The 27,188-nt window shown below is 44.0% G+C and overlaps 1 protein-coding gene across 1 annotated transcript; it reads left to right on the forward strand.

The window, feature by feature from the left end:
- Window positions 1–14,545: 14,545 nt before the first annotated feature.
- Window positions 14,546–17,386, forward strand: LOC128436339 (uncharacterized). The gene has a single exon (XM_053418123.1). The coding sequence runs from the start codon at window positions 14,585–14,587 to the stop codon at window positions 17,384–17,386; it is 2,802 nt and encodes a 933-aa protein (XP_053274098.1). The 5' UTR covers window positions 14,546–14,584.
- Window positions 17,387–27,188: the final 9,802 nt, after the last annotated feature.

A 27,188-nucleotide genomic window follows, 5' to 3' on the forward strand; every position in this document is an offset into this window, starting at 1 on the left:
TTGTCATGTAAATTTATTTGTCTGTTTATTATTGTTTTACATGAAATTCAACATAATTCAGCAGAGCGCGCAGACCGCAGAGAGCGCAGTGGCGCAGAGCGCACAGAGAGCGGGCAGAGCGCACAGGAGATCACTTACAAGAAATGAATAAACTTTCCAAATAAGATCCCAGAGTGGAGGCAAGGATCCACTGATGTGAGGGAAGCGGTCCGATTCTCTAAATGGATAAATACTACCGTGACCCCGGTGGGGGGTTCTGGACGATGTGTGCATGCGAATGGAAGGATGAGGAGTAAGCGAGGGTTCAGCGATTTCTATTCTCACACATTGTGTTATCCACAGCAGCAGCGGCAGAGTATCAGTGTATTTCCTTTATTAGTGACATCACAGCTGTCCCATAAGTCGCTCTTCACCTCCATCTCACTAACAATCACCTCGATGTCAGTGTCTGAAAGTTTTACTTCCTCTTCACATCGCTTGATGCCGTGCCTCCGTCAGGACTCGCGGTGGAAAACCATTGGTCAGCTTCATAATTTAATATTCGTGACGTGCTATGCATTGACCATTTATAGTAGAAATTGAGCGTGTGGAGAGCGGATTTGGAGTTCAGGTTTTGCGTGCGCACGGTTTTATAAATCGGAATTAGCTTTGGCTTACGCCATTTCCTGCTTTTGGGCATAAGCACACTTTTAGTAAGAATCCTACGCACTCTTTTATAAATCCATCCCTGCTCGGCCCACGCAACACTTCCTCACACACACAGGACCGGCAGTGGGGGGAGAGAGAGAGGGGGAGAAGGGAAGAGTTACGGGGTCCCTAAATAGACTTCGCCGACTCCCTGCAGCCTATAAGAATCACCGTCCTGTCAGGAACATTAAAACATCAGCAGAAGAGGCTGTGATTTCAGAAATATACAATTTATTTAATACGTACCAGTCAACCATATTGCACATTCCCATAGAACAAAATAAAATAAAACAAAAAGCACAATAATCAAACCAATAAATCAGAAAGAAACTAAATTTAAATAAGGTCAAATAAGGCAGCCCTATAAAACAAACTTGTTGTAGTTAGTTCACACAATTTAAACCAGTTTATCAAAATGTTTGAAAACATTGACAATCATAAAACACATCATTATGTCATACCTTTAATTCATTTAAAATAAAGCAGGGATCCACGCCGTCCTTATTGTCTTGAGAGCAATTACTAAAACAGGAAAAGACAACTTAACTTAATGTCACGCACACAATAGTGAAGACTCTGTTAATTGTTCCGGCGCATTACTTACAAGTATTACTCTTATGACTGAAGATTACAGCGCGCATTTATGCCGACGCTGATACAGTCTCACCCTCACGCACACAGCTGTATGCTGGCTCTAGGGACGGAATAAAGGTTAATATTTGCGGAACGTTTTCTGAGTGATCTCCGTTGACATTAAAGTTACTTTCAGCAAACTCACCGCAACAAACAATTTGTGTCCGCACCTGCTGCGGCCACGCTGCACTTACTCACACACACAGGACCGGCAGTGGAGAGAGGGCGAGAGGGAGCGCTACGATGTCCCTTAATAGACGTCGCCAAATCCCCGCAGCCTATAGGAATCACTGTCCTGTCGGATGAATTAAAATATCAGCAAAACGGGAAAAATAACACTGCCAAAACTCGAAAACTGTATTAAGAATTGACCCCTTACACTTGTAACGTGTCTTAAGATCTGTTGAGGATGTCCCAGCCAGGTTCGGGGGGTGGGTATCATTTGAGTTGAACCCATTTTTTCTCCTGTTTCTGGAAGAGGAGTCAGGATAGGAACATGTCTTTTGGTTCCATTAATTTCAGTAGTTAAGTTTAGGTTGTTCCCTTCAGGTTTTTGTGTTTGCTGCTTTGATGTTCGACCCTTCCAAATCTAAAGAGTTAACCACAAGGAAATTCTGGGACCGATCCCATCAGCGTCGCTTCCGTCATCGCTTTGCTCGTGTGTTTCCACAGGAGCTGATGTCCTGCGCACATGCAACTTCCGTCATACTCCCCGTAGACCGGCGGCAATGACACCGCGTAAAACCCACAGCGCGAGTGTGATGCGTTCTGTTGGAGTGTAACTCCCGCACTGTAAACAATTGTCATGTAAATTTATTTGTCTGTTTATTATTGTTTTAAATGAAATTCAACATAATTCAGCAGAGCGCGCAGACCGCAGAGAGCGCAGTGGCGCAGAGCGCACAGAGAGCGGGCAGAGCGCACAGGAGATCACTTACAAGAAATGAATAAACTTTCCAAATAAGATCCCAGAGTGGAGGCAAGGATCCACTGATGTGAGGGAAGCGGTCCGATTCTCTAAATGGATAAATACTACCGTGACCCCGGTGGGGGGTTCTGGACGATGTGTGCATGCGAATGGAAGGATGAGGAGTAAGCGAGGGTTCAGCGATTTCTATTCTCACACATTGTGTTATCCACAGCAGCAGCGGCAGAGTATCAGTGTATTTCCTTTATTAGTGACATCACAGCTGTCCCATAAGTCGCTCTTCACCTCCATCTCACTAACAAACACCTCGATGTCAGTGTCTGAAAGTTTTACTTCCTCTTCACATCGCTTGATGCCGTGCCTCCGTCAGGACTCGCGGTGGAAAACCATTGGTCAGCTTCATAATTTAATATTCGTGACGTGCTATGCATTGACCATTTATAGTAGAAATTGAGCGTGTGGAGAGCGGATTTGGAGTTCAGGTTTTGCGTGCGCACGGTTTTATAAATCGGAATTAGCTTTGGCTTACGCCATTTCCTGCTTTTGGGCATAAGCACACTTTTAGTAAGAATCCTACGCACTCTTTTATAAATCCATCCCTGCTCGGCCCACGCAACACTTCCTCACACACACAGGACCGGCAGTGGGGGGAGAGAGAGAGGGGGAGAAGGGAAGAGTTACGGGGTCCCTAAATAGACTTCGCCGACTCCCTGCAGCCTATAAGAATCACCGTCCTGTCAGGAACATTAAAACATCAGCAGAAGAGGCTGTGATTTCAGAAATATACAATTTATTTAATACGTACCAGTCAACCATATTGCACATTCCCATAGAACAAAATAAAATAAAACAAAAAGCACAATAATCAAACCAATAAATCAGAAAGAAACTAAATTTAAATAAGGTCAAATAAGGCAGCCCTATAAAACAAACTTGTTGTAGTTAGTTCACACAATTTAAACCAGTTTATCAAAATGTTTGAAAACATTGACAATCATAAAACACATCATTATGTCATACCTTTAATTCATTTAAAATAAAGCAGGGATCCACGCCGTCCTTATTGTCTTGAGAGCAATTACTAAAACAGGAGAAGACAACTTAACTTAATGTCACGCACACAATAGTGAAGACTCTGTTAATTGTTCCGGCGCATTACTTACAAGTATTACTCTTATGACTGAAGATTACAGCGCGCATTTATGCCGACGCTGATACAGTCTCACCCTCACGCACACATTTGTACGCTGGCTCTAGGGACGGAATAAAGGTTAATATTTGCGGAACGTTTTCTGAGTGATCTCCGTTGACATTAAAGTTACTTTCAGCAAACTCACCGCAACAAACAATTTGTGTCCGCACCTGCTGCGGCCACGCTGCACTTACTCACACACACAGGACCGGCAGTGGAGAGAGAGAGAGGGCGAGAGGGAGCGCTACGGTGTCCCTTAATAGACGTCGCCAAATCCCCGCAGCCTATAGGAATCACTGTCCTGTCGGATGAATTAAAATATCAGCAAAACGGGAAAAATAACACTGCCAAAACTCGAAAACTGTATTAAGAATTGACCCCTTACACTTGTAACGTGTCTTAAGATCTGTTGAGGATGTCCCAGCCAGGTTCGGGGGGTGGGTATCATTTGAGTTGAACCCATTTTTTCTCCTGTTTCTGGAAGAGGAGTCAGGATAGGAACATGTCTTTTGGTTCCATTAATTTCAGTAGTTAAGTTTAGGTTGTTCCCTTCAGGTTTTTGTGTTTGCTGCTTTGATGTTCGACCCTTCCAAATCTAAAGAGTTAACCACAAGGAAATTCTGGGACCGATCCCATCAGCGTCGCTTCCGTCATCGCTTTGCTCGTGTGTTTCCACAGGAGCTGATGTCCTGCGCACATGCAACTTCCGTCATACTCCCCGTAGAACGGCGGCAATGACACCGCGTAAAACCCACAGCGCGAGTGTGATGCGTTCTGTTGGAGTGTAACTCCCGCACTGTAAACAATTGTCATGTAAATTTATTTGTCTGTTTATTATTGTTTTAAATGAAATTCAACATAATTCAGCAGAGCGCGCAGACCGCAGAGAGCGCAGTGGCGCAGAGCGCACAGAGAGCGGGCAGAGCGCACAGGAGATCACTTACAAGAAATGAATAAACTTTCCAAATAAGATCCCAGAGTGGAGGCAAGGATCCACTGATGTGAGGGAAGCGGTCCGATTCTCTAAATGGATAAATACTACCGTGACCCCGGTGGGGGGTTCTGGACGATGTGTGCATGCGAATGGAAGGATGAGGAGGAAGCGAGGGTTCAGCGATTTCTATTCTCACACATTGTGTTATCCACAGCAGCAGCGGCAGAGTATCAGTGTATTTCCTTTATTAGTGACATCACAGCTGTCCCATAAGTCGCTCTTCACCTCCATCTCACTAACAAACACCTCGATGTCAGTGTCTGAAAGTTTTACTTCCTCTTCACATCGCTTGATGCCGTGCCTCCGTCAGGACTCGCGGTGGAAAACCATTGGTCAGCTTCATAATTTAATATTCGTGACGTGCTATGCATTGACCATTTATAGTAGAAATTGAGCGTGTGGAGAGCGGATTTGGAGTTCAGGTTTTGCGTGCGCACGGTTTTATAAATCGGAATTAGCTTTGGCTTACGCCATTTCCTGCTTTTGGGCATAAGCACACTTTTAGTAAGAATCCTACGCACTCTTTTATAAATCCATCCCTGCTCGGCCCACGCAACACTTCCTCACACACACAGGACCGGCAGTGGGGGGAGAGAGAGAGGGGGAGAAGGGAAGAGTTACGGGGTCCCTAAATAGACTTCGCCGACTCCCTGCAGCCTATAAGAATCACCGTCCTGTCAGGAACATTAAAACATCAGCAGAAGAGGCTGTGATTTCAGAAATATACAATTCATTTAATACGTACCAGTCAACCATATTGCACATTCCCATAGAACAAAATAAAATAAAACAAAATGCACAATAATCAAACCAATAAATCAGAAAGAAACTAAATTTAAATAAGGTCAAATAAGGCAGCCCTATAAAACAAACTTGTTGTAGTTAGTTCACACAATTTAAACCAGTTTATCAAAATGTTTGAAAACATTGACAATCATAAAACACATCATTATGTCATACCTTTAATTCATTTAAAATAAAGCAGGGATCCACGCCGTCCTTATTGTCTTGAGAGCAATTACTAAAACAGGAAAAGACAACTTAACTTAATGTCACGCACACAATAGTGAAGACTCTGTTAATTGTTCCGGCGCATTACTTACAAGTATTACTCTTATGACTGAAGATTACAGCGCGCATTTATGCCGACGCTGATACAGTCTCACCCTCACGCACACAGCTGTACGCTGGCTCTAGGGACGGAATAAAGGTTAATATTTGCGGAACGTTTTCTGAGTGATCTCCGTTGACATTAAAGTTACTTTCAGCAAACTCACCGCAACAAACAATTTGTGTCCGCACCTGCTGCGGCCACGCTGCACTTACTCACACACACAGGACCGGCAGTGGAGAGAGAGAGAGGGCGAGAGGGAGCGCTACGATGTCCCTTAATAGACGTCGCCAAATCCCCGCAGCCTATAGGAATCACTGTCCTGTCGGATGAATTAAAATATCAGCAAAACGGGAAAAATAACACTGCCAAAACTCGAAAACTGTATTAAGAATTGACCCCTTACACTTGTAACGTGTCTTAAGATCTGTTGAGGATGTCCCAGCCAGGTTCGGGGGGTGGGTATCATTTGAGTTGAACCCATTTTTTCTCCTGTTTCTGGAAGAGGAGTCAGGATAGGAACATGTCTTTTGGTTCCATTAATTTCAGTAGTTAAGTTTAGGTTGTTCCCTTCAGGTTTTTGTGTTTGCTGCTTTGATGTTCGACCCTTCCAAATCTAAAGAGTTAACCACAAGGAAATTCTGGGACCGATCCCATCAGCGTCGCTTCCGTCATCGCTTTGCTCGTGTGTTTCCACAGGAGCTGATGTCCTGCGCACATGCAACTTCCGTCATACTCCCCGTAGACCGGCGGCAATGACACCGCGTAAAACCCACAGCGCGAGTGTGATGCGTTCTGTTGGAGTGTAACTCCCGCACTGTAAACAATTGTCATGTAAATTTATTTGTCTGTTTATTATTGTTTTAAATGAAATTCAACATAATTCAGCAGAGCGCGCAGACCGCAGAGAGCGCAGTGGCGCAGAGCGCACAGAGAGCGGGCAGAGCGCACAGGAGATCACTTACAAGAAATGAATAAACTTTCCAAATAAGATCCCAGAGTGGAGGCAAGGATCCACTGATGTGAGGGAAGCGGTCCGATTCTCTAAATGGATAAATACTACCGTGACCCCGGTGGGGGGTTCTGGACGATGTGTGCATGCGAATGGAAGGATGAGGAGGAAGCGAGGGTTCAGCGATTTCTATTCTCACACATTGTGTTATCCACAGCAGCAGCGGCAGAGTATCAGTGTATTTCCTTTATTAGTGACATCACAGCTGTCCCATAAGTCGCTCTTCACCACCATCTCACTAACAAACACCTCGATGTCAGTGTCTGAAAGTTTTACTTCCTCTTCACATCGCTTGATGCCGTGCCTCCGTCAGGACTCGCGGTGGAAAACCATTGGTCAGCTTCATAATTTAATATTCGTGACGTGCTATGCATTGACCATTTATAGTAGAAATTGAGCGTGTGGAGAGCGGATTTGGAGTTCAGGTTTTGCGTGCGCACGGTTTTATAAATCGGAATTAGCTTTGGCTTACGCCATTTCCTGCTTTTGGGCATAAGCACACTTTTAGTAAGAATCCTACGCACTCTTTTATAAATCCATCCCTGCTCGGCCCACGCAACACTTCCTCACACACACAGGACCGGCAGTGGGGGGAGAGAGAGAGGGGGAGAAGGGAAGAGTTAGGGGGTCCCTAAATAGACTTCGCCGACTCCCTGCAGCCTATAAGAATCACCGTCCTGTCAGGAACATTAAAACATCAGCAGAAGAGGCTGTGATTTCAGAAATATACAATTTATTTAATACGTACCAGTCAACCATATTGCACATTCCCATAGAACAAAATAAAATAAAACAAAAAGCACAATAATCAAACCAATAAATCAGAAAGAAACTAAATTTAAATAAGGTCAAATAAGGCAGCCCTATAAAACAAACTTGTTGTAGTTAGTTCACACAATTTAAACCAGTTTATCAAAATGTTTGAAAACATTGACAATCATAAAACACATCATTATGTCATACCTTTAATTCATTTAAAATAAAGCAGGGATCCACGCCGTCCTTATTGTCTTGAGAGCAATTACTAAAACAGGAAAAGACAACTTAACTTAATGTCACGCACACAATAGTGAAGACTCTGTTAATTGTTCCGGCGCATTACTTACAAGTATTACTCTTATGACTGAAGATTACAGCGCGCATTTATGCCGACGCTGATACAGTCTCACCCTCACGCACACAGCTGTACGCTGGCTCTAGGGACGGAATAAAGGTTAATATTTGCGGAACGTTTTCTGAGTGATCTCCGTTGACATTAAAGTTACTTTCAGCAAACTCACCGCAACAAACAATTTGTGTCCGCACCTGCTGCGGCCACAATGCACTTACTCACACACACAGGACCGGCAGTGGAGAGAGAGAGAGGGCGAGAGGGAGCGCTACGATGTCCCTTAATAGACGTCGCCAAATCCCCGCAGCCTATAGGAATCACTGTCCTGTCGGATGAATTAAAATATCAGCAAAACGGGAAAAATAACACTGCCAAAACTCGAAAACTGTATTAAGAATTGACCCCTTACACTTGTAACGTGTCTTAAGATCTGTTGAGGATGTCCCAGCCAGGTTCGGGGGGTGGGTATCATTTGAGTTGAACCCATTTTTTCTCCTGTTTCTGGAAGAGGAGTCAGGATAGGAACATGTCTTTTGGTTCCATTAATTTCAGTAGTTAAGTTTAGGTTGTTCCCTTCAGGTTTTTGTGTTTGCTGCTTTGATGTTCGACCCTTCCAAATCTAAAGAGTTAACCACAAGGAAATTCTGGGACCGATCCCATCAGCGTCGCTTCCGTCATCGCTTTGCTCGTGTGTTTCCACAGGAGCTGATGTCCTGCGCACATGCAACTTCCGTCATACTCCCCGTAGACCGGCGGCAATGACACCGCGTAAAACCCACAGCGCGAGTGTGATGCGGTCTGTTGGAGTGTAACTCCCGCACTGTAAACAATTGTCATGTAAATTTATTTGTCTGTTTATTATTGTTTTAAATGAAATTCAACATAATTCAGCAGAGCGCGCAGACCGCAGAGAGCGCAGTGGCGCAGAGCGCACAGAGAGCGGGCAGAGCGCACAGGAGATCACTTACAAGAAATGAATAAACTTTCCAAATAAGATCCCAGAGTGGAGGCAAGGATCCACTGATGTGAGGGAAGCGGTCCGATTCTCTAAATGGATAAATACTACCGTGACCCCGGTGGGGGGTTCTGGACGATGTGTGCATGCGAATGGAAGGATGAGGAGGAAGCGAGGGTTCAGCGATTTCTATTCTCACACATTGTGTTATCCACAGCAGCAGCGGCAGAGTATCAGTGTATTTCCTTTATTAGTGACATCACAGCTGTCCCATAAGTCGCTCTTCACCTCCATCTCACTAACAAACACCTCGATGTCAGTGTCTGAAAGTTTTACTTCCTCTTCACATCGCTTGATGCCGTGCCTCCGTCAGGACTCGCGGTGGAAAACCATTGGTCAGCTTCATAATTTAATATTCGTGACGTGCTATGCATTGACCATTTATAGTAGAAATTGAGCGTGTGGAGAGCGGATTTGGAGTTCAGGTTTTGCGTGCGCACGGTTTTATAAATCGGAATTAGCTTTGGCTTACGCCATTTCCTGCTTTTGGGCATAAGCACACTTTTAGTAAGAATCCTACGCACTCTTTTATAAATCCATCCCTGCTCGGCCCACGCAACACTTCCTCACACACACAGGACCGGCAGTGGGGGGAGAGAGAGAGGGGGAGAAGGGAAGAGATAGGGGGTCTCTAAATAGACTTCGCCGACTCCCTGCAGCCTATAAGAATCACCGTCCTGTCAGGAACATTAAAACATCAGCAGAAGAGGCTGTGATTTCAGAAATATACAATTTATTTAATACGTACCAGTCAACCATATTGCACATTCCCATAGAACAAAATAAAATAAAACAAAAAGCACAATAATCAAACCAATAAATCAGAAAGAAACTAAATTTAAATAAGGTCAAATAAGGCAGCCCTATAAAACAAACTTGTTGTAGTTAGTTCAAACAATTTAAACCAGTTTATCAAAATGTTTGAAAACATTGACAATCATAAAACACATCATGTCATACATTTAATTCATTTAAAATAAAGCAGGGATCCACGCCGTCCTTATTGTCTTGAGAGCAATTACTAAAACAGGAAAAGAGAACTTAACTTAATGTCACGCACACAATAGTGAAGAATCTGTTAATTGTTCCGGCGCATTACTTACAAGTATTACTCTTATGACTGAAGATTACAGCGCGCATTTATGCCGACGCTGATACAGTCTCACCCTCACGCACACAGCTGTACGCTGGCTCTAGGGACGGAATAAAGGTTAATATTTGCGGAACGTTTTCTGAGTGATCTCCGTTGACATTAAAGTTACTTTCAGCAAACTCACCGCAACAAACAATTTGTGTCCGCACCTGCTGCGGCCACGCTGCACTTACTCACACACACAGGACCGGCAGTGGAGAGAGAGAGAGGGCGAGAGGGAGCGCTACGGTGTCCCTTAATAGACGTCGCCAAATCCCCGCAGCCTATAGGAATCACTGTCCTGTCGGATGAATTAAAATATCAGCAAAACGGGAAAAATAACACTGCCAAAACTCGAAAACTGTATTAAGAATTGACCCCTTACACTTGTAACGTGTCTTAAGATCTGTTGAGGATGTCCCAGCCAGGTTCGGGGGGTGGGTATCATTTGAGTTGAACCCATTTTTTCTCCTGTTTCTGGAAGAGGAGTCAGGATAGGTGTTGGAGCTATTTATTTAGTTGTAGTACTTAGTGCTGTTTAGTTTATTATTTTGTTTAGTGAGTATTTAGTTTTTTGGTTATTCTCAGTCAATTTGCTTGATTTCATTATGATTAGATTTCTATTAGTATTCTAGTTTATTATTTGTTTACTTTAGGTGTTTCTTGTTTATTATTTGTGTTTTGTTTCATTTGGGCACGGTAGGGGGGCACCTGAAGTTATATAGGTAGGCTGTCGGTAAGGGACCAGCATGCACCTGGGTGGGCAAATGGTTTTTTACCGGAGCGGGAGAGGCACAGGAATTTTCTTTGTTCTTTGTTTGCTCGCTGTTTGGTTAAATAAACCACGCTTTTCGCAGAAACTGGACATCTGTTTGGACACTATGTTTTTCCCATCCGCGTACACCACAACCCATGGTGCAACAGTGGCCCTTTGATTAGTATAATTCGAAGTTTGATTTGATACGTTTATCTGTTTGACAATCGGCTGCTACATAAGTAAAAAACCTGCCCTTGGACTCAAAGGAAATAAGCTTCAACACTGGACTTGTTGCATTGTGCGCATTATGGACGAATGGAAAGCAGAGATTGTTTAATCACCTTTTGGACTCAGCCACGGCGCGCATGCTGCTTCTGGCCCAGATCGACAAGACGTTCAACCTTCTCAAAGAAACCGGTATGTGATATAACTGTAAAAAGCTGTAATGGAAAACGGCCAAACGAGTGGAGTTTGACACAGTATCTCACAATACATGGAGTTCAATGAGTGCATGGTTGAATCGCTACATGTCTACTTTTACGCACGGCCACGGCGCATTCATTTATTCATAAAAAGCCGGCCGCAGTGTGTGTTTGTTTGATGAAGAGGATCTGCGGACCAATAAGCATCGTGTGGTTGCAACTTGCTCTTATGTGCGCTTGTGGACTGTCATTGGTGTAATAAAAAAGGAAAGAAAGCAATTAAAAGAAACGGAAAAATGTCTGATGTTGCTGCAACGGAGGCTGAAGAGCCGTCATCAAAAAGAGTTGTTAAAATGTCTTCTAAAGGAATGGAATACATTGTGATAAGGTATCAGGAAAAAAGGAGTGCAAAATGCAAACAAGCTAAAAGATGCATGGAACATATGAGTGCGTTGATGGCATCAATACAAAACGTTGATTCAGTAAAGAATGAGCTTGCTGTGTTCATGCAATGTTACCAAGACGCAAATGAAACCCATACATCTTTTATGAGTCTACCTTTGCCCAAAGATGAAGTTGAAAGGCAAAGCAAATACTTCTTGGAAAAAATGACAATGTTTTGTGATTTCACTGACAACGTAAAAGGCTGGCTCTTTGAGGCGGGTCATCCATATGTTGAAACAAATAAAGACGATCCTGACAATCAATGTGTTGCTGATGGAATACATCCTGAAGATAGTGCCTCCAATGTTGCAAGTATAAAATCAAGTTCGCTAAGATCACACTCCCGACTATCACGGAGTTGATCAATATCATCTGCACGTATCAAAGCTGAGGCCGATAAGGCAGCGCTTGTGGAGCGCATCGCTGCGCAAAAAAGGAAACATCAAATAGAAGCGCAACAGGAAAAACTGAGGAGAGAAAAGGAACAATTTGAGCTTGAAACGGAACTGGCAGCAACAAAGGCAAAGCTTCAAGTCTTGGAAATCCGTTCACAGTGTGGCTCAAAACATTCAAACGGCATGAACTCTTATTTTGAAAGGAACAACTCTCACGGTGCGAGTGAATTAAATCCCCATGCCAACACCTTTGTGCCTGATAAAATAAAAAAAAAAGATCATGCTCTTGGTTTGTCTGCTCCTGAACTCCAACCACCAGTGGTTAAGCCTAAACAAAAACAAATGGATGAAATGACATTAAAAGTTGAAGCTCCAGTTCATGTGATGCAAACTGTAAATGGAACTCAAATGGGACATGCTCACCATCAAACTGCTCTGACTGACAACCATCAAAATGACATTGTGAACATTATGCAAAGACAAAATGACATTGCTGCGTTGCTTGTCCAACAAAATCTGTGCTCTAACCTCCCATCTAGGAATATCCCTGTTTTTGATGGAGACCCACTCCAATACAGGTCTTTCATCAGAGCTTTTGAAAATGGAGTGGAGGAGAAAACAGACAATTGGAGTGACTGTTTGCACTTTCTTGAACAGTACACCAGGGGGCAGCCAAAAGACCTGGTGCACAGTTGTCAGCACTTGCCTTCAGAGCAGGGATACCACCGAGCCAAGAGTCTTCTTGCGGAGCACTTTGGAAATGAACACAAAATTGCAGCTGCATACATGGAAAAAATACTTACCTGGACACCTGTAAAAAGTGAGGACATTAAAGGGTTGCAATCATTCTCTTTGTTTCTACGTGGATGTTCAAACTTAACAGAGCAACTGCTGAACATGAAAGAGCTGGACTTACCATCTAACATGAGGAGCATCATTGTGAAACTTCCTTACAAGTTAAGGGAAAGATGGAGAAATGTTGCTTGTGATCTGCAAGAACGAAGAGGTAACAGAGCAATGTTCGCTGATCTTGTTGGTTTCATTGAAAGACAAGTCAAAATTGCTTCAGATCCAGTTTTTGGCAACATTCAAGACCCACAGCTCACCAACTCCAAAGCTTCCACTGTTAGTCACTTCAAACAAAGGAAAAAGGGAAGCAGCTTTGCTACTAACGTCACTACAGTAAAGGATGGAGTCATAACTCAACATACAGGAAACAAGATCAAGTCCTCCACTCTCAACTGCCTGTTCTGTTCACAAGTTAATCATTCAATGGACCAATGCTCACAGTTCAAGATGACAGTACACAGGGACAAGATTAATTTCATTAAAGAAAAAGGAATCTGTTTTGGTTGCCTGAAAAAAGGCCACACTAGCAAATACTGCAGGAGTCGTTTGGATTGCAACGTGTGTCACCAAAAGCACCCAAGTGTCCTTCATATAGAGCGTCAGGATAAAGCCACACCCTCTGATCAACAGTCTGTGAGCTCTTCAAATGTTTCACCTGCAGTGTTTCAGACCTGTGGCCATATTGGGGCCGGTCAGGAAGATGCCTCCATTTTTTCTATTGTTGCAGTCAAAGTCAAGAGTCAGAGGAGCAACAAAACTGTGCAGACGTATGCTTTCTTGGATCCTGGGAGCTCAGGAACATTTTGTACGGAGAACTTGGCAAGAAAATTGAATGTGAGAGGTAAAAGGACAAGTATTCTGTTAAGAACAATGGGTCAAAAGAAGATAGTAAATGCTCATGTGTTGTCAGGTCTGGAAGTGTCTGGTCTGAATATGAATGACTTTATTGAGTTACCTGATGTTTTAACACAAAAGAACATGCCTGTCTCATCACTCAATATTCCACGACAAGAGGACGTTGATCAGTGGTCGTATCTCAAGGCTGTTCAACTTCATGACATTGAGGAAGGTGTTGATCTGCTCATTGGAACTGATGCACCAAAAGTGATGGAGCCTTGGGAGCTCATAAACAGCCAGGATGAAGGACCTTATGCTGTCAGAACCAGGGTCGGTTGGGTCATTAATGGTCCACTTCGTGGTGGGAGCAACAAGAATAAAAGTGACTGCTCTGTTGTAACATCCAACCGGATCTCTGTTGAACATCTTCAAGAAATGCTGGTTAAACAGTTTAACCATGATTTTAATGAGAGGTCATCAGATGAACAGATTGAAATGTCCAGAGAGGATGTCAAGTTTATGAATGTTATGAATAACACCACAAAGTTAATTGGAAGCCATTACTGCATTGACTTACCCTTCAGGCAGGAAAACCCTCTCATGCCAAATAATCGTCATGTTGCAGAACAGCGCCTCCAGAGCCTGAAAAGAAAGTTTGCCAAGAATGGTCAATTTAAAGGAGAGTACATCACATTTTTAAACAACATGGTGGCTCAAGGATATGCTGAAGTGGTGCCTTCTGATCAACTTAAACAGAGTGATGGAAATGTATGGTATATCCCTCATCACGGGGTTTATCATCCCAGAAAAGGCAAGCTGCGAGTTGTTTTTGACTGTGGAGCAGCATACAAAGGGACGTCACTGAACTGTCAGCTTTTACAGGGCCCTGACTTTACCAACTCTCTAGTTGGAGTCCTTGTTCGATTTAGACAAGAGCCCGTTGCAGTAATGGCCGACATCCAAGCAATGTATCACCAAGTTCATGTTTCTGAAAAGCACATCAACTTTCTCCGCTTTTTCTGGTGGCCTGGGGGAGACGTTTCACAGGCTCCAGTGGAACATCGCATGAAAGTTCATTTGTTTGGAGCTGTGTCGTCACCAAGCTGTGCAAATTATGCATTGAGGAGAACAGCAGATGACAATGCCGAACATTTCCCCCATGAAGTGGTCAATACAGTAAAGTGTAATTTTTATGTCGATGATTGCTTGAAATCAGTGGCCTCAGAGGAGGTGGCAGTGCAAGTGGTCAAGGATGTGACTGCGCTTTGTCACAAAGGAGGATTTAATCTTTCCAAATGGATCAGCAACAGCCGAACAGTGCTGCTGTCAATTGCTGAAGACTGCAGAGCAAAGGAAGTGATGGAGCTGGATTTGGATGTGGACCAGCTTCCGATGGATCGAGCTTTGGGGCTACAGTGGTGCATTGAAACTGACAAATTCAAGTTTAGAACCTCAGTGCAAGAACAGCCACAGACAAGAAGAGGTATTTTGTCAGTGGTCAGCTCACTTTATGACCCCTTAGGTTTTTTGTCCCCACTCACCATTCCAGCCAAGCTGTTGTTACAGGAGCTTTGTAGGAGAAGCTTGGGGTGGGATGAAGCTATCCCCCATTCTCTCTCCAAGAAGTGGTTTGAGTGGTTGGAGGATCTTCAGAAGGTGGCTGAATTCAATGTGGATCGCTGTATGAAACCCAGAGACTTTGGAGACCCTGCCACTGCACAGCTTCACCACTTCTCTGACGCCAGCCAAGTTGGATATGGAACAGTGTCCTATTTGAGACTGGAAAAGGATGACAGCGTTCAGGTTTCATTTCTGTTGGGAAAGGCCAGAGTTGCTCCACTCAAGCAGACAACAATTCCTCGACTGGAACTCACAGCAGCAGTTCTTGCAGTTCGAGTTGACAAGATGCTTCAGAAGGAGTTGCAACTTAAGCTGGAAAAATCAGTTTTCTGGACCGACAGCACAACTGTTCTTAAATACATCTGTAATGAAACCAGACGATTTCAAACTTTCGTGGCAAACAGAGTCTCCTTCATCAGAGGAGCATCAGATACTGATCAGTGGAGATATGTTTGTTCTAAGGAGAATCCAGCAGATGATGCATCAAGAGGAATGACGGCAGATAATTTCCTGACAGGCAGGAGATGGATAAATGGGCCGAAGTTTCTCTGTGGGCCAAAGGAGGTTTGGCCTAAATTGGATGCTGATCTTCATGTTATTCCTGCAGATGACCCAGAGGTCAAAAGGGAGTTGACTGTAAATTCTGTTGTTGTGGATTCTGAAAGTGCCACAGATCGCCTGCTCTGTTACTTTTCATCCTGGACGAGACTAAAAAGGTCTGTTGCCTGGTTGCTGAAGGTCAAGAGAACTCTTGTGTTATTGGGACAGAAGAGAAAGGAGCTGTGTGCCTCTAAATATCTCAGCCAGGACAAGCTGGAGCCAAAAGAGCAGGAAGTGAAAAGGAAAATTCAGAGCTTTAAAGCCACACTCAAAGGACAAATCTTGACTCCTGAAGATCTGGAAAAAGCAGAACAGTCAGTCATTCAGTATGTACAAGAACACAAATTTAAAGCTGAAATTTCCTCATTGAAGAATGGTTGTAAAATTGTTGCAAAAGGGAGTCCTCTGTACAGACTGGATCCGGTGATGGATAATGGAATCCTCAGAGTAGGTGGTCGGCTGGATAAATCAGCATTACCAACAGAGTCCAAACATCCAGTCATTTTGTCCAAAGATTTGCATGTATCCGTACTGATTCTGCGTCATATTCATCATCAACTGGGACATGCAGGAAGAAATTACATGCTGTCCAGGCTGCGGCAGAGGTACTGGATCATCAATGCAAACTCTGCTGCAAGGAAAGTTATATCTGACTGTGTTGTTTGCAGACGCAACAGAGGGAAACTCCTTGAACAGAAGATGGCGGACTTGCCTGAGGAAAGAGTGGTGCCTGATAGAGCCCCTTTCACAGATGTTGGAGTTGACTATTTCGGGCCCATTGAGGTTAAAAGAGGCAGAAGTCTTCTTAAAAGGTATGGAGTGCTTTTCACCTGTCTGACTAGCCGTGCTGTGCATTTGGAGGTGGCACATATGTTGGATACAGATTCCTGTATAAATGCTGTCCGGAGGTTCATCTGTAGACGAGGCCCAATCTCCACCATCAGGTCTGATAACGGCACAAACTTTGTTGGAGCTAACCGGGAGCTGAAGGAAAGTCTGGCTGGTTTAAATCATGGCAAAATTCAGAGAGCGTTGGTCCAGGATGGCATAAAATGGAGCTTTAACACACCAGCAGCTTCCCATCATGGTGGTGTTTGGGAGCGCCTGATTCGCTCTGTGAAAAGTGTTCTGACTTCAGTTCTCAAACAGCAAATTCTCGATGATGAAGGGCTCCAAACTGTTTTTTGTGAGGCTGAGGCCATATTGAATGACAGACCCATCACTAAAGTCTCTGATGACCCGGACGACCTGGAGGCACTCACACCTAACCACATTCTGATGTTAAAGGGGAAGCCAATCATGCCACCAGGACTGTTTGACCGCAATGATTTGTACATCAGGAAAAGGTGGAAGCAAATACAATACATGGCAGAACTGTTTTGGAAGAGATGGATTGCTGAATACTTACCAATGATGCAAGAGAGACAGAAATGGACAAGACCAAGGAGAAATCTCGTTCCTGGAGACATCGTCCTCATTGCAGACGCTGCAGCCCCATCTCCCCATCGATCTTGGCTGATGGGGAGAATCTTGGATGTGAGAGCAGATGCAAAGGGCCTGGTACGCTCTGTGCGCCTTCGGACCAGGACCAGCATTCTGGAGAGGCCTGTGACGAAGCTCTGCCTGCTGTTGGAAGCAGGAATGTGACACCATGGACTTTCTCTCTCTCCCCCTCCCTCTTTTTCTCTATATCTCTCTTTTGTTGTTTCAGGTACATCATAAAGAAGAAAGTGAACTGAAGCTAATGCATGAACTGTCTAGTCATAGATTGGGTGGAGGGAATAGCTCCTTTGATAAATTAAAGTAATTGTGATTTAGTGCACAATTAGGGGCCGGAATGTTGGAGCTATTTATTTAGTTGTAGTACTTAGTGCTGTTTAGTTTATTATTTTGTTTAGTGAGTATTTAGTTTTTTGGTTATTCTCAGTCAATTTGCTTGATTTCATTATGATTAGATTTCTATTAGTATTCTAGTTTATTATTTGTTTACTTTAGGTGTTTCTTGTTTATTATTTGTGTTTTGTTTCATTTGGGCACGGTAGGGGGGCACCTGAAGTTATATAGGTAGGCTGTCGGTAAGGGACCAGCATGCACCTGGGTGGGCAAATGGTTTTTTACCGGAGCGGGAGAGGCACAGGAATTTTCTTTGTTCTTTGTTTGCTCGCTGTTTGGTTAAATAAACCACGCTTTTCGCAGAAACTGGACATCTGTTTGGACACTATGTTTTTCCCATCCGCGTACACCACAACCCATGGTGCAACAGTGGCCCTTTGATTAGTATAATTCGAAGTTTGATTTGATACGTTTATCTGTTTGACAATCGGCTGCTACAATAGGAACATGTCTTTTGGTTCCATTAATTTCAGTAGTTAAGTTTAGGTTGTTCCCTTCAGGTTTTTGTGTTTGCTGCTTTGATGTTCGACCCTTCCAAATCTAAAGAGTTAACCACAAGGAAATTCTGGGACCGATCCCATCAGCGTCGCTTCCGTCATCGCTTTGCTCGTGTGTTTCCACAGGAGCTGATGTCCTGCGCACATGCAACTTCCGTCATACTCCCCGAAGACCGGCGGCAATGACACCGCGTAAAACCCACAGCGCGAGTGTGATGCGTTCTGTTGGAGTGTAACTCCCGCACTGTAAACAATTGTCATGTAAATTTATTTGTCTGTTTATTATTGTTTTAAATGAAATTCAACAAAATTCAGCAGAGCGCGCAGACCGCAGAGAGCGCAGTGGCGCAGAGCGCACAGAGAGCGGGCAGAGCGCACAGGAGATCACTTACAAGAAATGAATAAACTTTCCAAATAAGATCCCAGAGTGGAGGCAAGGATCCACTGATGTGAGGGAAGCGGTCCGATTCTCTAAATGGATAAATACTACCGTGACCCCGGTGGGGGGTTCTGGACGATGTGTGCATGCGAATGGAAGGATGAGGAGTAAGCGAGGGTTCAGCGATTTCTATTCTCACACATTGTGTTATCCACAGCAGCAGCGGCAGAGTATCAGTGTATTTCCTTTATTAGTGACATCACAGCTGTCCCATAAGTCGCTCTTCACCTCCATCTCACTTACAATCACCTCGATGTCAGTGTCTGAAAGTTTTACTTCCTCTTCACATCGCTTGATGCCGTGCCTCCGTCAGGACTCGCGGTGGAAAACCATTGGTCAGCTTCATAATTTAATATTCGTGACGTGCTATGCATTGACCATTTATAGTAGAAATTGAGCGTGTGGAGAGCGGATTTGGAGTTCAGGTTTTGCGTGCGCACGGTTTTATAAATCGGAATTAGCTTTGGCTTACGCCATTTCCTGCTTTTGGGCATAAGCACACTTTTAGTAAGAATCCTACGCACTCTTTTATAAATCCATCCCTGCTCGGCCCACGCAACACTTCCTCACACACACAGGACCGGCAGTGGGGGGAGAGAGAGAGGGGGAGAAGGGAAGAGTTACGGGGTCCCTAAATAGACTTCGCCGACTCCCTGCAGCCTATAATAATCACGGTCCTGTCAGGAACATTAAAACATCAGCAGAAGAGGCTGTGATTTCAGAAATATACAATTTATTTAATACGTACCAGTCAACCATATTGCACATTCCCATAGAACAAAATAAAATAAAACAAAAAGCACAATAATCAAACCAATAAATCAGAAAGAAACTAAATTTAAATAAGGTCAAATAAGGCAGCCCTATAAAACAAACTTGTTGTAGTTAGTTCACACAATTTAAACCAGTTTATCAAAATGTTTGAAAACATTGACAATCATAAAACACATCATTATGTCATACCTTTAATTCATTTAAAATAAAGCAGGGATCCACGCCGTCCTTATTGTCTTGAGAGCAATTACTAAAACAGGAAAAGACAACTTAACTTAATGTCACGCACACAATAGTGAAGACTCTGTTAATTGTTCCGGCGCATTACTTACAAGTATTACTCTTATGACTGAAGATTACAGCGCGCATTTATGCCGACGCTGATACAGTCTCACCCTCACGCACACAGCTGTACGCTGGCTCTAGGGACGGAATAAAGGTTAATATTTGCGGAACGTTTTCTGAGTGATCTCCGTTGACATTAAAGTTACTTTCAGCAAACTCACCGCAACAAACAATTTGTGTCCGCACCTGCTGCGGCCACGCTGCACTTACTCACACACACAGGACCGGCAGTGGAGAGAGAGAGAGGGCGAGAGGGAGCGCTACGGTGTCCCTTAATAGACGTCGCCAAATCCCCGCAGCCTATAGGAATCGCTGTCCTGTCGGATGAATTAAAATATCAGCAAAACGGGAAAAATAACACTGCCAAAACTCGAAAACTGTATTAAGAATTGACCCCTTACACTTGTAACGTGTCTTAAGATCTGTTGAGGATGTCCCAGCCAGGTTCGGGGGGTGGGTATCATTTGAGTTGAACCCATTTTTTCTCCTGTTTCTGGAAGAGGAGTCAGGATAGGAACATGTCTTTTGGTTCCATTAATTTCAGTAGTTAAGTTTAGGTTGTTCCCTTCAGGTTTTTGTGTTTGCTGCTTTGATGTTCGACCCTTCCAAATCTAAAGAGTTAACCACAAGGAAATTCTGGGACCGATCCCATCAGCGTCGCTTCCGTCATCGCTTTGCTCGTGTGTTTCCACAGGAGCTGATGTCCTGCGCACATGCAACTTCCGTCATACTCCCCGTAGACCGGCGGCAATGACACCGCGTAAAACCCACAGCGCGAGTGTGATGCGTTCTGTTGGAGTGTAACTCCCGCACTGTAAACAATTGTCATGTAAATTTATTTGTCTGTTTATTATTGTTTTAAATGAAATTCAACATAATTCAGCAGAGCGCGCAGACCACAGAGAGCGCAGTGGCGCAGAGCGCACAGAGAGCGGGCAGAGCGCACAGGAGATCACTTACAAGAAATGAATAAACTTTCCAAATAAGATCCCAGAGTGGAGGCAAGGATCCACTGATGTGAGGGAAGCGGTCCGATTCTCTAAATGGATAAATACTACCGTGACCCCGGTGGTGGGTTCTGGACGATGTGTGCATGCGAATGGAAGGATGAGGAGGAAGCGAGGGTTCAGCGATTTCTATTCTCACACATTGTGTTATCCACAGCAGCAGCGGCAGAGTATCAGTGTATTTCCTTTATTAGTGACATCAAAGCTGTCCCATAAGTCGCTCTTCACCTCCATCTCACTAACAAACACCTCGATGTCAGTGTCTGAAAGTTTTACTTCCTCTTCGCTTGATGCCGTGCCTCCGTCAGGACTCGCGGTGGAAAACCATTGGTCAGCTTCATAATTTAATATTCGTGACGTGCTATGCATTGACCATTTATAGTAGAAATTGAGCGTGTGGAGAGCGGATTTGGAGTTCAGGTTTTGCGTGCGCACGGTTTTATAAATCGGAATTAGCTTTGGCTTACGCCATTTCCTGCTTTTGGGCATAAGCACACTTTTAGTAAGAATCCTACGCACTCTTTTATAAATCCATCCCTGCTCGGCCCACGCAACACTTCCTCACACACACAGGACCGGCAGTGGGGGGAGAGAGAGAGGGGGAGAAGGGAAGAGTTACGGGGTCCCTAAATAGACTTCGCCGACTCCCTGCAGCCTATAAGAATCACCGTCCTGTCAGGAACATTAAAACATCAGCAGAAGAGGCTGTGATTTCAGAAATATACAATTTATTTAATACGTACCAGTCAACCATATTGCACATTCCCATAGAACAAAATAAAATAAAACAAAAAGCACAATAATCAAACCAATAAATCAGAAAGAAACTAAATTTAAATAAGGTCAAATAAGGCAGCCCTATAAAACAAACTTGTTGTAGTTAGTTCACACAATTTAAACCAGTTTATCAAAATGTTTGAAAACATTGACAATCATAAAACACATCATTATGTCATACCTTTAATTCATTTAAAATAAAGCAGGGATCCACGCCGTCCTTATTGTCTTGAGAGCAATTACTAAAACAGGAAAAGACAACTTAACTTAATGTCACGCACACAATAGTGAAGACTCTGTTAATTGTTCCGGCGCATTACTTACAAGTATTACTCTTATGACTGAAGATTACAGCGCGCATTTATGCCGACGCTGATACAGTCTCACCCTCACGCACACAGCTGTACGCTGGCTCTAGGGACGGAATAAAGGTTAATATTTGCGGAACGTTTTCTGAGTGATCTCCGTTGACATTAAAGTTACTTTCAGCAAACTCACCGCAACAAACAATTTGTGTCCGCACCTGCTGCGGCCACGCTGCACTTACTCACACACACAGGACCGGCAGTGGAGAGAGGGCGAGGGCGAGAGGGAGCGCTACGGTGTCCCTTAATAGACGTCGCCAAATCCCCGCAGCCTATAGGAATCACTGTCCTGTCGGATGAATTAAAATATCAGCAAAACGGGAAAAATAACACTGCCAAAACTCGAAAACTGTATTAAGAATTGACCCCTTACACTTGTAACGTGTCTTAAGATCTGTTGAGGATGTCCCAGCCAGGTTCGGGGGGTGGGTATCATTTGAGTTGAACCCATTTTTTCTCCTGTTTCTGGAAGAGGAGTCAGGATAGGAACATGTCTTTTGGTTCCATTAATTTCAGTAGTTAAGTTTAGGTTGTTCCCTTCAGGTTTTTGTGTTTGCTGCTTTGATGTTCGACCCTTCCAAATCTAAAGAGTTAACCACAAGGAAATTCTGGGACCGATCCCATCAGCGTCGCTTCCGTCATCGCTTTGCTCGTGTGTTTCCACAGGAGCTGATGTCCTGCGCACATGCAACTTCCGTCATACTCCCCGTAGACCGGCGGCAATGACACCGCGTAAAACCCACAGCGCGAGTGTGACGCGGTCTGTTGGAGTGTAACTCCCGCACTGTAAACAATTGTCATGTAAATTTATTTGTCTGTTTATTATTGTTTTACATGAAATTCAACATAATTCAGCAGAGCGCGCAGACCGCAGAGAGCGCAGTGGCGCAGAGCGCACAGAGAGCGGGCAGAGCGCACAGGAGATCACTTACAAGAAATGAATAAACTTTCCAAATAAGATCCCAGAGTGGAGGCAAGGATCCACTGATGTGAGGGAAGCGGTCCGATTCTCTAAATGGATAAATACTACCGTGACCCCGGTGGGGGGTTCTGGACGATGTGTGCATGCGAATGGAAGGATGAGGAGTAAGCGAGGGTTCAGCGATTTCTATTCTCACACATTGTGTTATCCACAGCAGCAGCGGCAGAGTATCAGTGTATTTCCTTTATTAGTGACATCACAGCTGTCCCATAAGTCGCTCTTCACCTCCATCTCACTAACAATCACCTCGATGTCAGTGTCTGAAAGTTTTACTTCCTCTTCACATCGCTTGATGCCGTGCCTCCGTCAGGACTCGCGGTGGAAAACCATTGGTCAGCTTCATAATTTAATATTCGTGACGTGCTATGCATTGACCATTTATAGTAGAAATTGAGCGTGTGGAGAGCGGATTTGGAGTTCAGGTTTTGCGTGCGCACGGTTTTATAAATGGAATTAGCTTTGGCTTACGCCATTTCCTGCTTTTGGGCATAAGCACACTTTTAGTAAGAATCCTACGCACTCTTTTATAAATCCATCCCTGCTCGGCCCACGCAACACTTCCTCACACACACAGGACCGGCAGTGGGGGGAGAGAGAGAGGGGGAGAAGGGAAGAGTTACGGGGTCCCTAAATAGACTTCGCCGACTCCCTGCAGCCTATAAGAATCACCGTCCTGTCAGGAACATTAAAACATCAGCAGAAGAGGCTGTGATTTCAGAAATATACAATTTATTTAATACGTACCAGTCAACCATATTGCACATTCCCATAGAACAAAATAAAATAAAACAAAAAGCACAATAATCAAACCAATAAATCAGAAAGAAACTAAATTTAAATAAGGTCAAATAAGGCAGCCCTATAAAACAAACTTGTTGTAGTTAGTTCACACAATTTAAACCAGTTTATCAAAATGTTTGAAAACATTGACAATCATAAAACACATCATTATGTCATACCTTTAATTCATTTAAAATAAAGCAGGGATCCACGCCGTCCTTATTGTCTTGAGAGCAATTACTAAAACAGGAAAAGACAACTTAACTTAATGTCACGCACACAATAGTGAAGACTCTGTTAATTGTTCCGGCGCATTACTTACAAGTATTACTCTTATGACTGAAGATTACAGCGCGCATTTATGCCGACGCTGATACAGTCTCACCCTCACGCACACAGCTGTACGCTGGCTCTAGGGACGGAATAAAGGTTAATATTTGCGGAACGTTTTCTGAGTGATCTCCGTTGACATTAAAGTTACTTTCAGCAAACTCACCGCAACAAACAACTTGTGTCCGCACCTGCTGCGGCCACGCTGCACTTACTCACACACACAGGACCGGCAGTGGAGAGAGAGAGAGGGCGAGAGGGAGCGCTACGATGTCCCTTAATAGACGTCGCCAAATCCCCGCAGCCTATAGGAATCACTGTCCTATCGGATGAATTAAAATATCAGCAAAACGGGAAAAATAACACTGCCAAAACTCGAAAACTGTATTAAGAATTGACCCCTTACACTTGTAACGTGTCTTAAGATCTGTTGAGGATGTCCCAGCCAGGTTCGGGGGGTGGGTATCATTTGAGTTGAACCCATTTTTTCTCCTGTTTCTGGAAGAGGAGTCAGGATAGGAACATGTCTTTTGGTTCCATTAATTTCAGTAGTTAAGTTTAGGTTGTTCCCTTCAGGTTTTTGTGTTTGCTGCTTTGATGTTCGACCCTTCCAAATCTAAAGAGTTAACCACAAGGAAATTCTGGGACCGATCCCATCAGCGTCGCTTCCGTCATCGCTTTGCTCGTGTGTTTCCACAGGAGCTGATGTCCTGCGCACATGCAACTTCCGTCATACTCCCCGTAGACCGGCGGCAATGACACCGCGTAAAACCCACAGCGCGAGTGTGACGCGGTCTGTTGGAGTGTAACTCCCGCACTGTAAACAATTGTCATGTAAATTTATTTGTCTGTTTATTATTGTTTTAAATGAAATTCAACATAATTCAGCAGAGCGCGCAGACCGCAGAGAGCGCAGTGGCGCAGAGCGCACAGAGAGCGGGCAGAGCGCACAGGAGATCACTTACAAGAAATGAATAAACTTTCCAAATAAGATCCCAGAGTGGAGGCAAGGATCCACTGATGTGAGGGAAGCGGTCCGATTCTCTAAATGGATAAATACTACCGTGACCCCGGTGGGGGGTTCTGGACGATGTGTGCATGCGAATGGAAGGATGAGGAGTAAGCGAGGGTTCAGCGATTTCTATTCTCACACATTGTGTTATCCACAGCATCAGCGGCAGAGTATCAGTGTATTTCCTTTAGTAGTGACATCAAAGCTGTCCCATAAGTCGCTCTTAACCTCCATCTCACTAACAAACACCTCGATGTCAGTGTCTGAAAGTTTTACTTCCTCTTCACATCGCTTGATGCCGTGCCTCCGTCAGGACTCGCGGTGGAAAACCATTGGTCAGCTTCATAATTTAATATTCGTGACGTGCTATGCATTGACCATTTATAGTAGAAATTGAGCGTGTGGAGAGCGGATTTGGAGTTCAGGTTTTGCGTGCGCACGGTTTTATAAATCGGAATTAGCTTTGGCTTACGCCAGTTCCTGCTTTTGGGCATAAGCACACTTTTAGTAAGAATCCTACGCACTCTTTTATAAATCCATCCCTGCTCGGCCCACGCAACACTTCCTCACACACACAGGACCGGCAGTGGGGGGAGAGAGAGAGGGGGAGAAGGGAAGAGTTACGGGGTCCCTAAATAGACTTCGCCGACTCCCTGCAGCCTATAAGAATCACCGTCCTGTCAGGAACATTAAAACATCAGCAGAAGAGGCTGTGATTTCAGAAATATACAATTTATTTAATACGTACCAGTCAACCATATTGCACATTCCCATAGAACAAAATAAAATAAAACAAAAAGCACAATAATCAAACCAATAAATCAGAAAGAAACTAAATTTAAATAAGGTCAAATAAGGCAGCCCTATAAAACAAACTTGTTGTAGTTAGTTCACACAATTTAAACCAGTTCATCAAAATGTTTGAAAACATTGACAATCATAAAACACATCATTATGTCATACCTTTAATTCATTTAAAATAAAGCAGGGATCCACGCCGTCCTTATTGTCTTGAGAGCAATTACTAAAACAGGAAAAGACAACTTAACTTAATGTCACGCACACAATAGTGAAGACTCTGTTAATTGTTCCGGCGCATTACTTACAAGTATTACTCTTATGACTGAAGATTACAGCGCGCATTTATGCCGACGCTGATACAGTCTCACCCTCACGCACACAGCTGTACGCTGGCTCTAGGGACGGAATAAAGGTTAATATTTGCGGAACGTTTTCTGAGTGATCTCCGTTGACATTAAAGTTACTTTCAGCAAACTCACCGCAACAAACAATTTGTGTCCGCACCTGCTGCGGCCACGCTGCACTTACTCACACACACAGGACCGGCAGTGGAGAGAGGGCGAGGGCGAGAGGGAGCGCTACGGTGTCCCTTAATAGACGTCGCCAAATCCCCGCAGCCTATAGGAATCACTGTCCTGTCGGATGAATTAAAATATCAGCAAAACGGGAAAAATAACACTGCCAAAACTCGAAAACTGTATTAAGAATTGACCCCTTACACTTGTAACGTGTCTTAAGATCTGTTGAGGATGTCCCAGCCAGGTTCGGGGGGTGGGTATCATTTGAGTTGAACCCATTTTTTCTCCTGTTTCTGGAAGAGGAGTCAGGATAGGAACATGTCTTTTGGTTCCATTAATTTCAGTAGTTAAGTTTAGGTTGTTCCCTTCAGGTTTTTGTGTTTGCTGCTTTGATGTTCGACCCTTCCAAATCTAAAGAGTTAACCACAAGGAAATTCTGGGACCGATCCCATCAGCGTCGCTTCCGTCATCGCTTTGCTCGTGTGTTTCCACAGGAGCTGATGTCCTGCGCACATGCAACTTCCGTCATACTCCCCGAAGACCGGCGGCAATGACACCGCGTAAAACCCACAGCGCGAGTGTGATGCGTTCTGTTGGAGTGTAACTCCCGCACTGTAAACAATTGTCATGTAAATTTATTTGTCTGTTTATTATTGTTTTAAATGAAATTCAACAAAATTCAGCAGAGCGCGCAGACCGCAGAGAGCGCAGTGGCGCAGAGCGCACAGAGAGCGGGCAGAGCGCACAGGAGATCACTTACAAGAAATGAATAAACTTTCCAAATAAGATCCCAGAGTGGAGGCAAGGATCCACTGATGTGAGGGAAGCGGTCCGATTCTCTAAATGGATAAATACTACCGTGACCCCGGTGGGGGGTTCTGGACGATGTGTGCATGCGAATGGAAGGATGAGGAGTAAGCGAGGGTTCA

This window comes from Pleuronectes platessa, unplaced genomic scaffold (genome assembly GCF_947347685.1).
Source record: "Pleuronectes platessa unplaced genomic scaffold, fPlePla1.1 scaffold_38, whole genome shotgun sequence".
NCBI lineage: Eukaryota > Metazoa > Chordata > Actinopteri > Pleuronectiformes > Pleuronectidae > Pleuronectes > Pleuronectes platessa.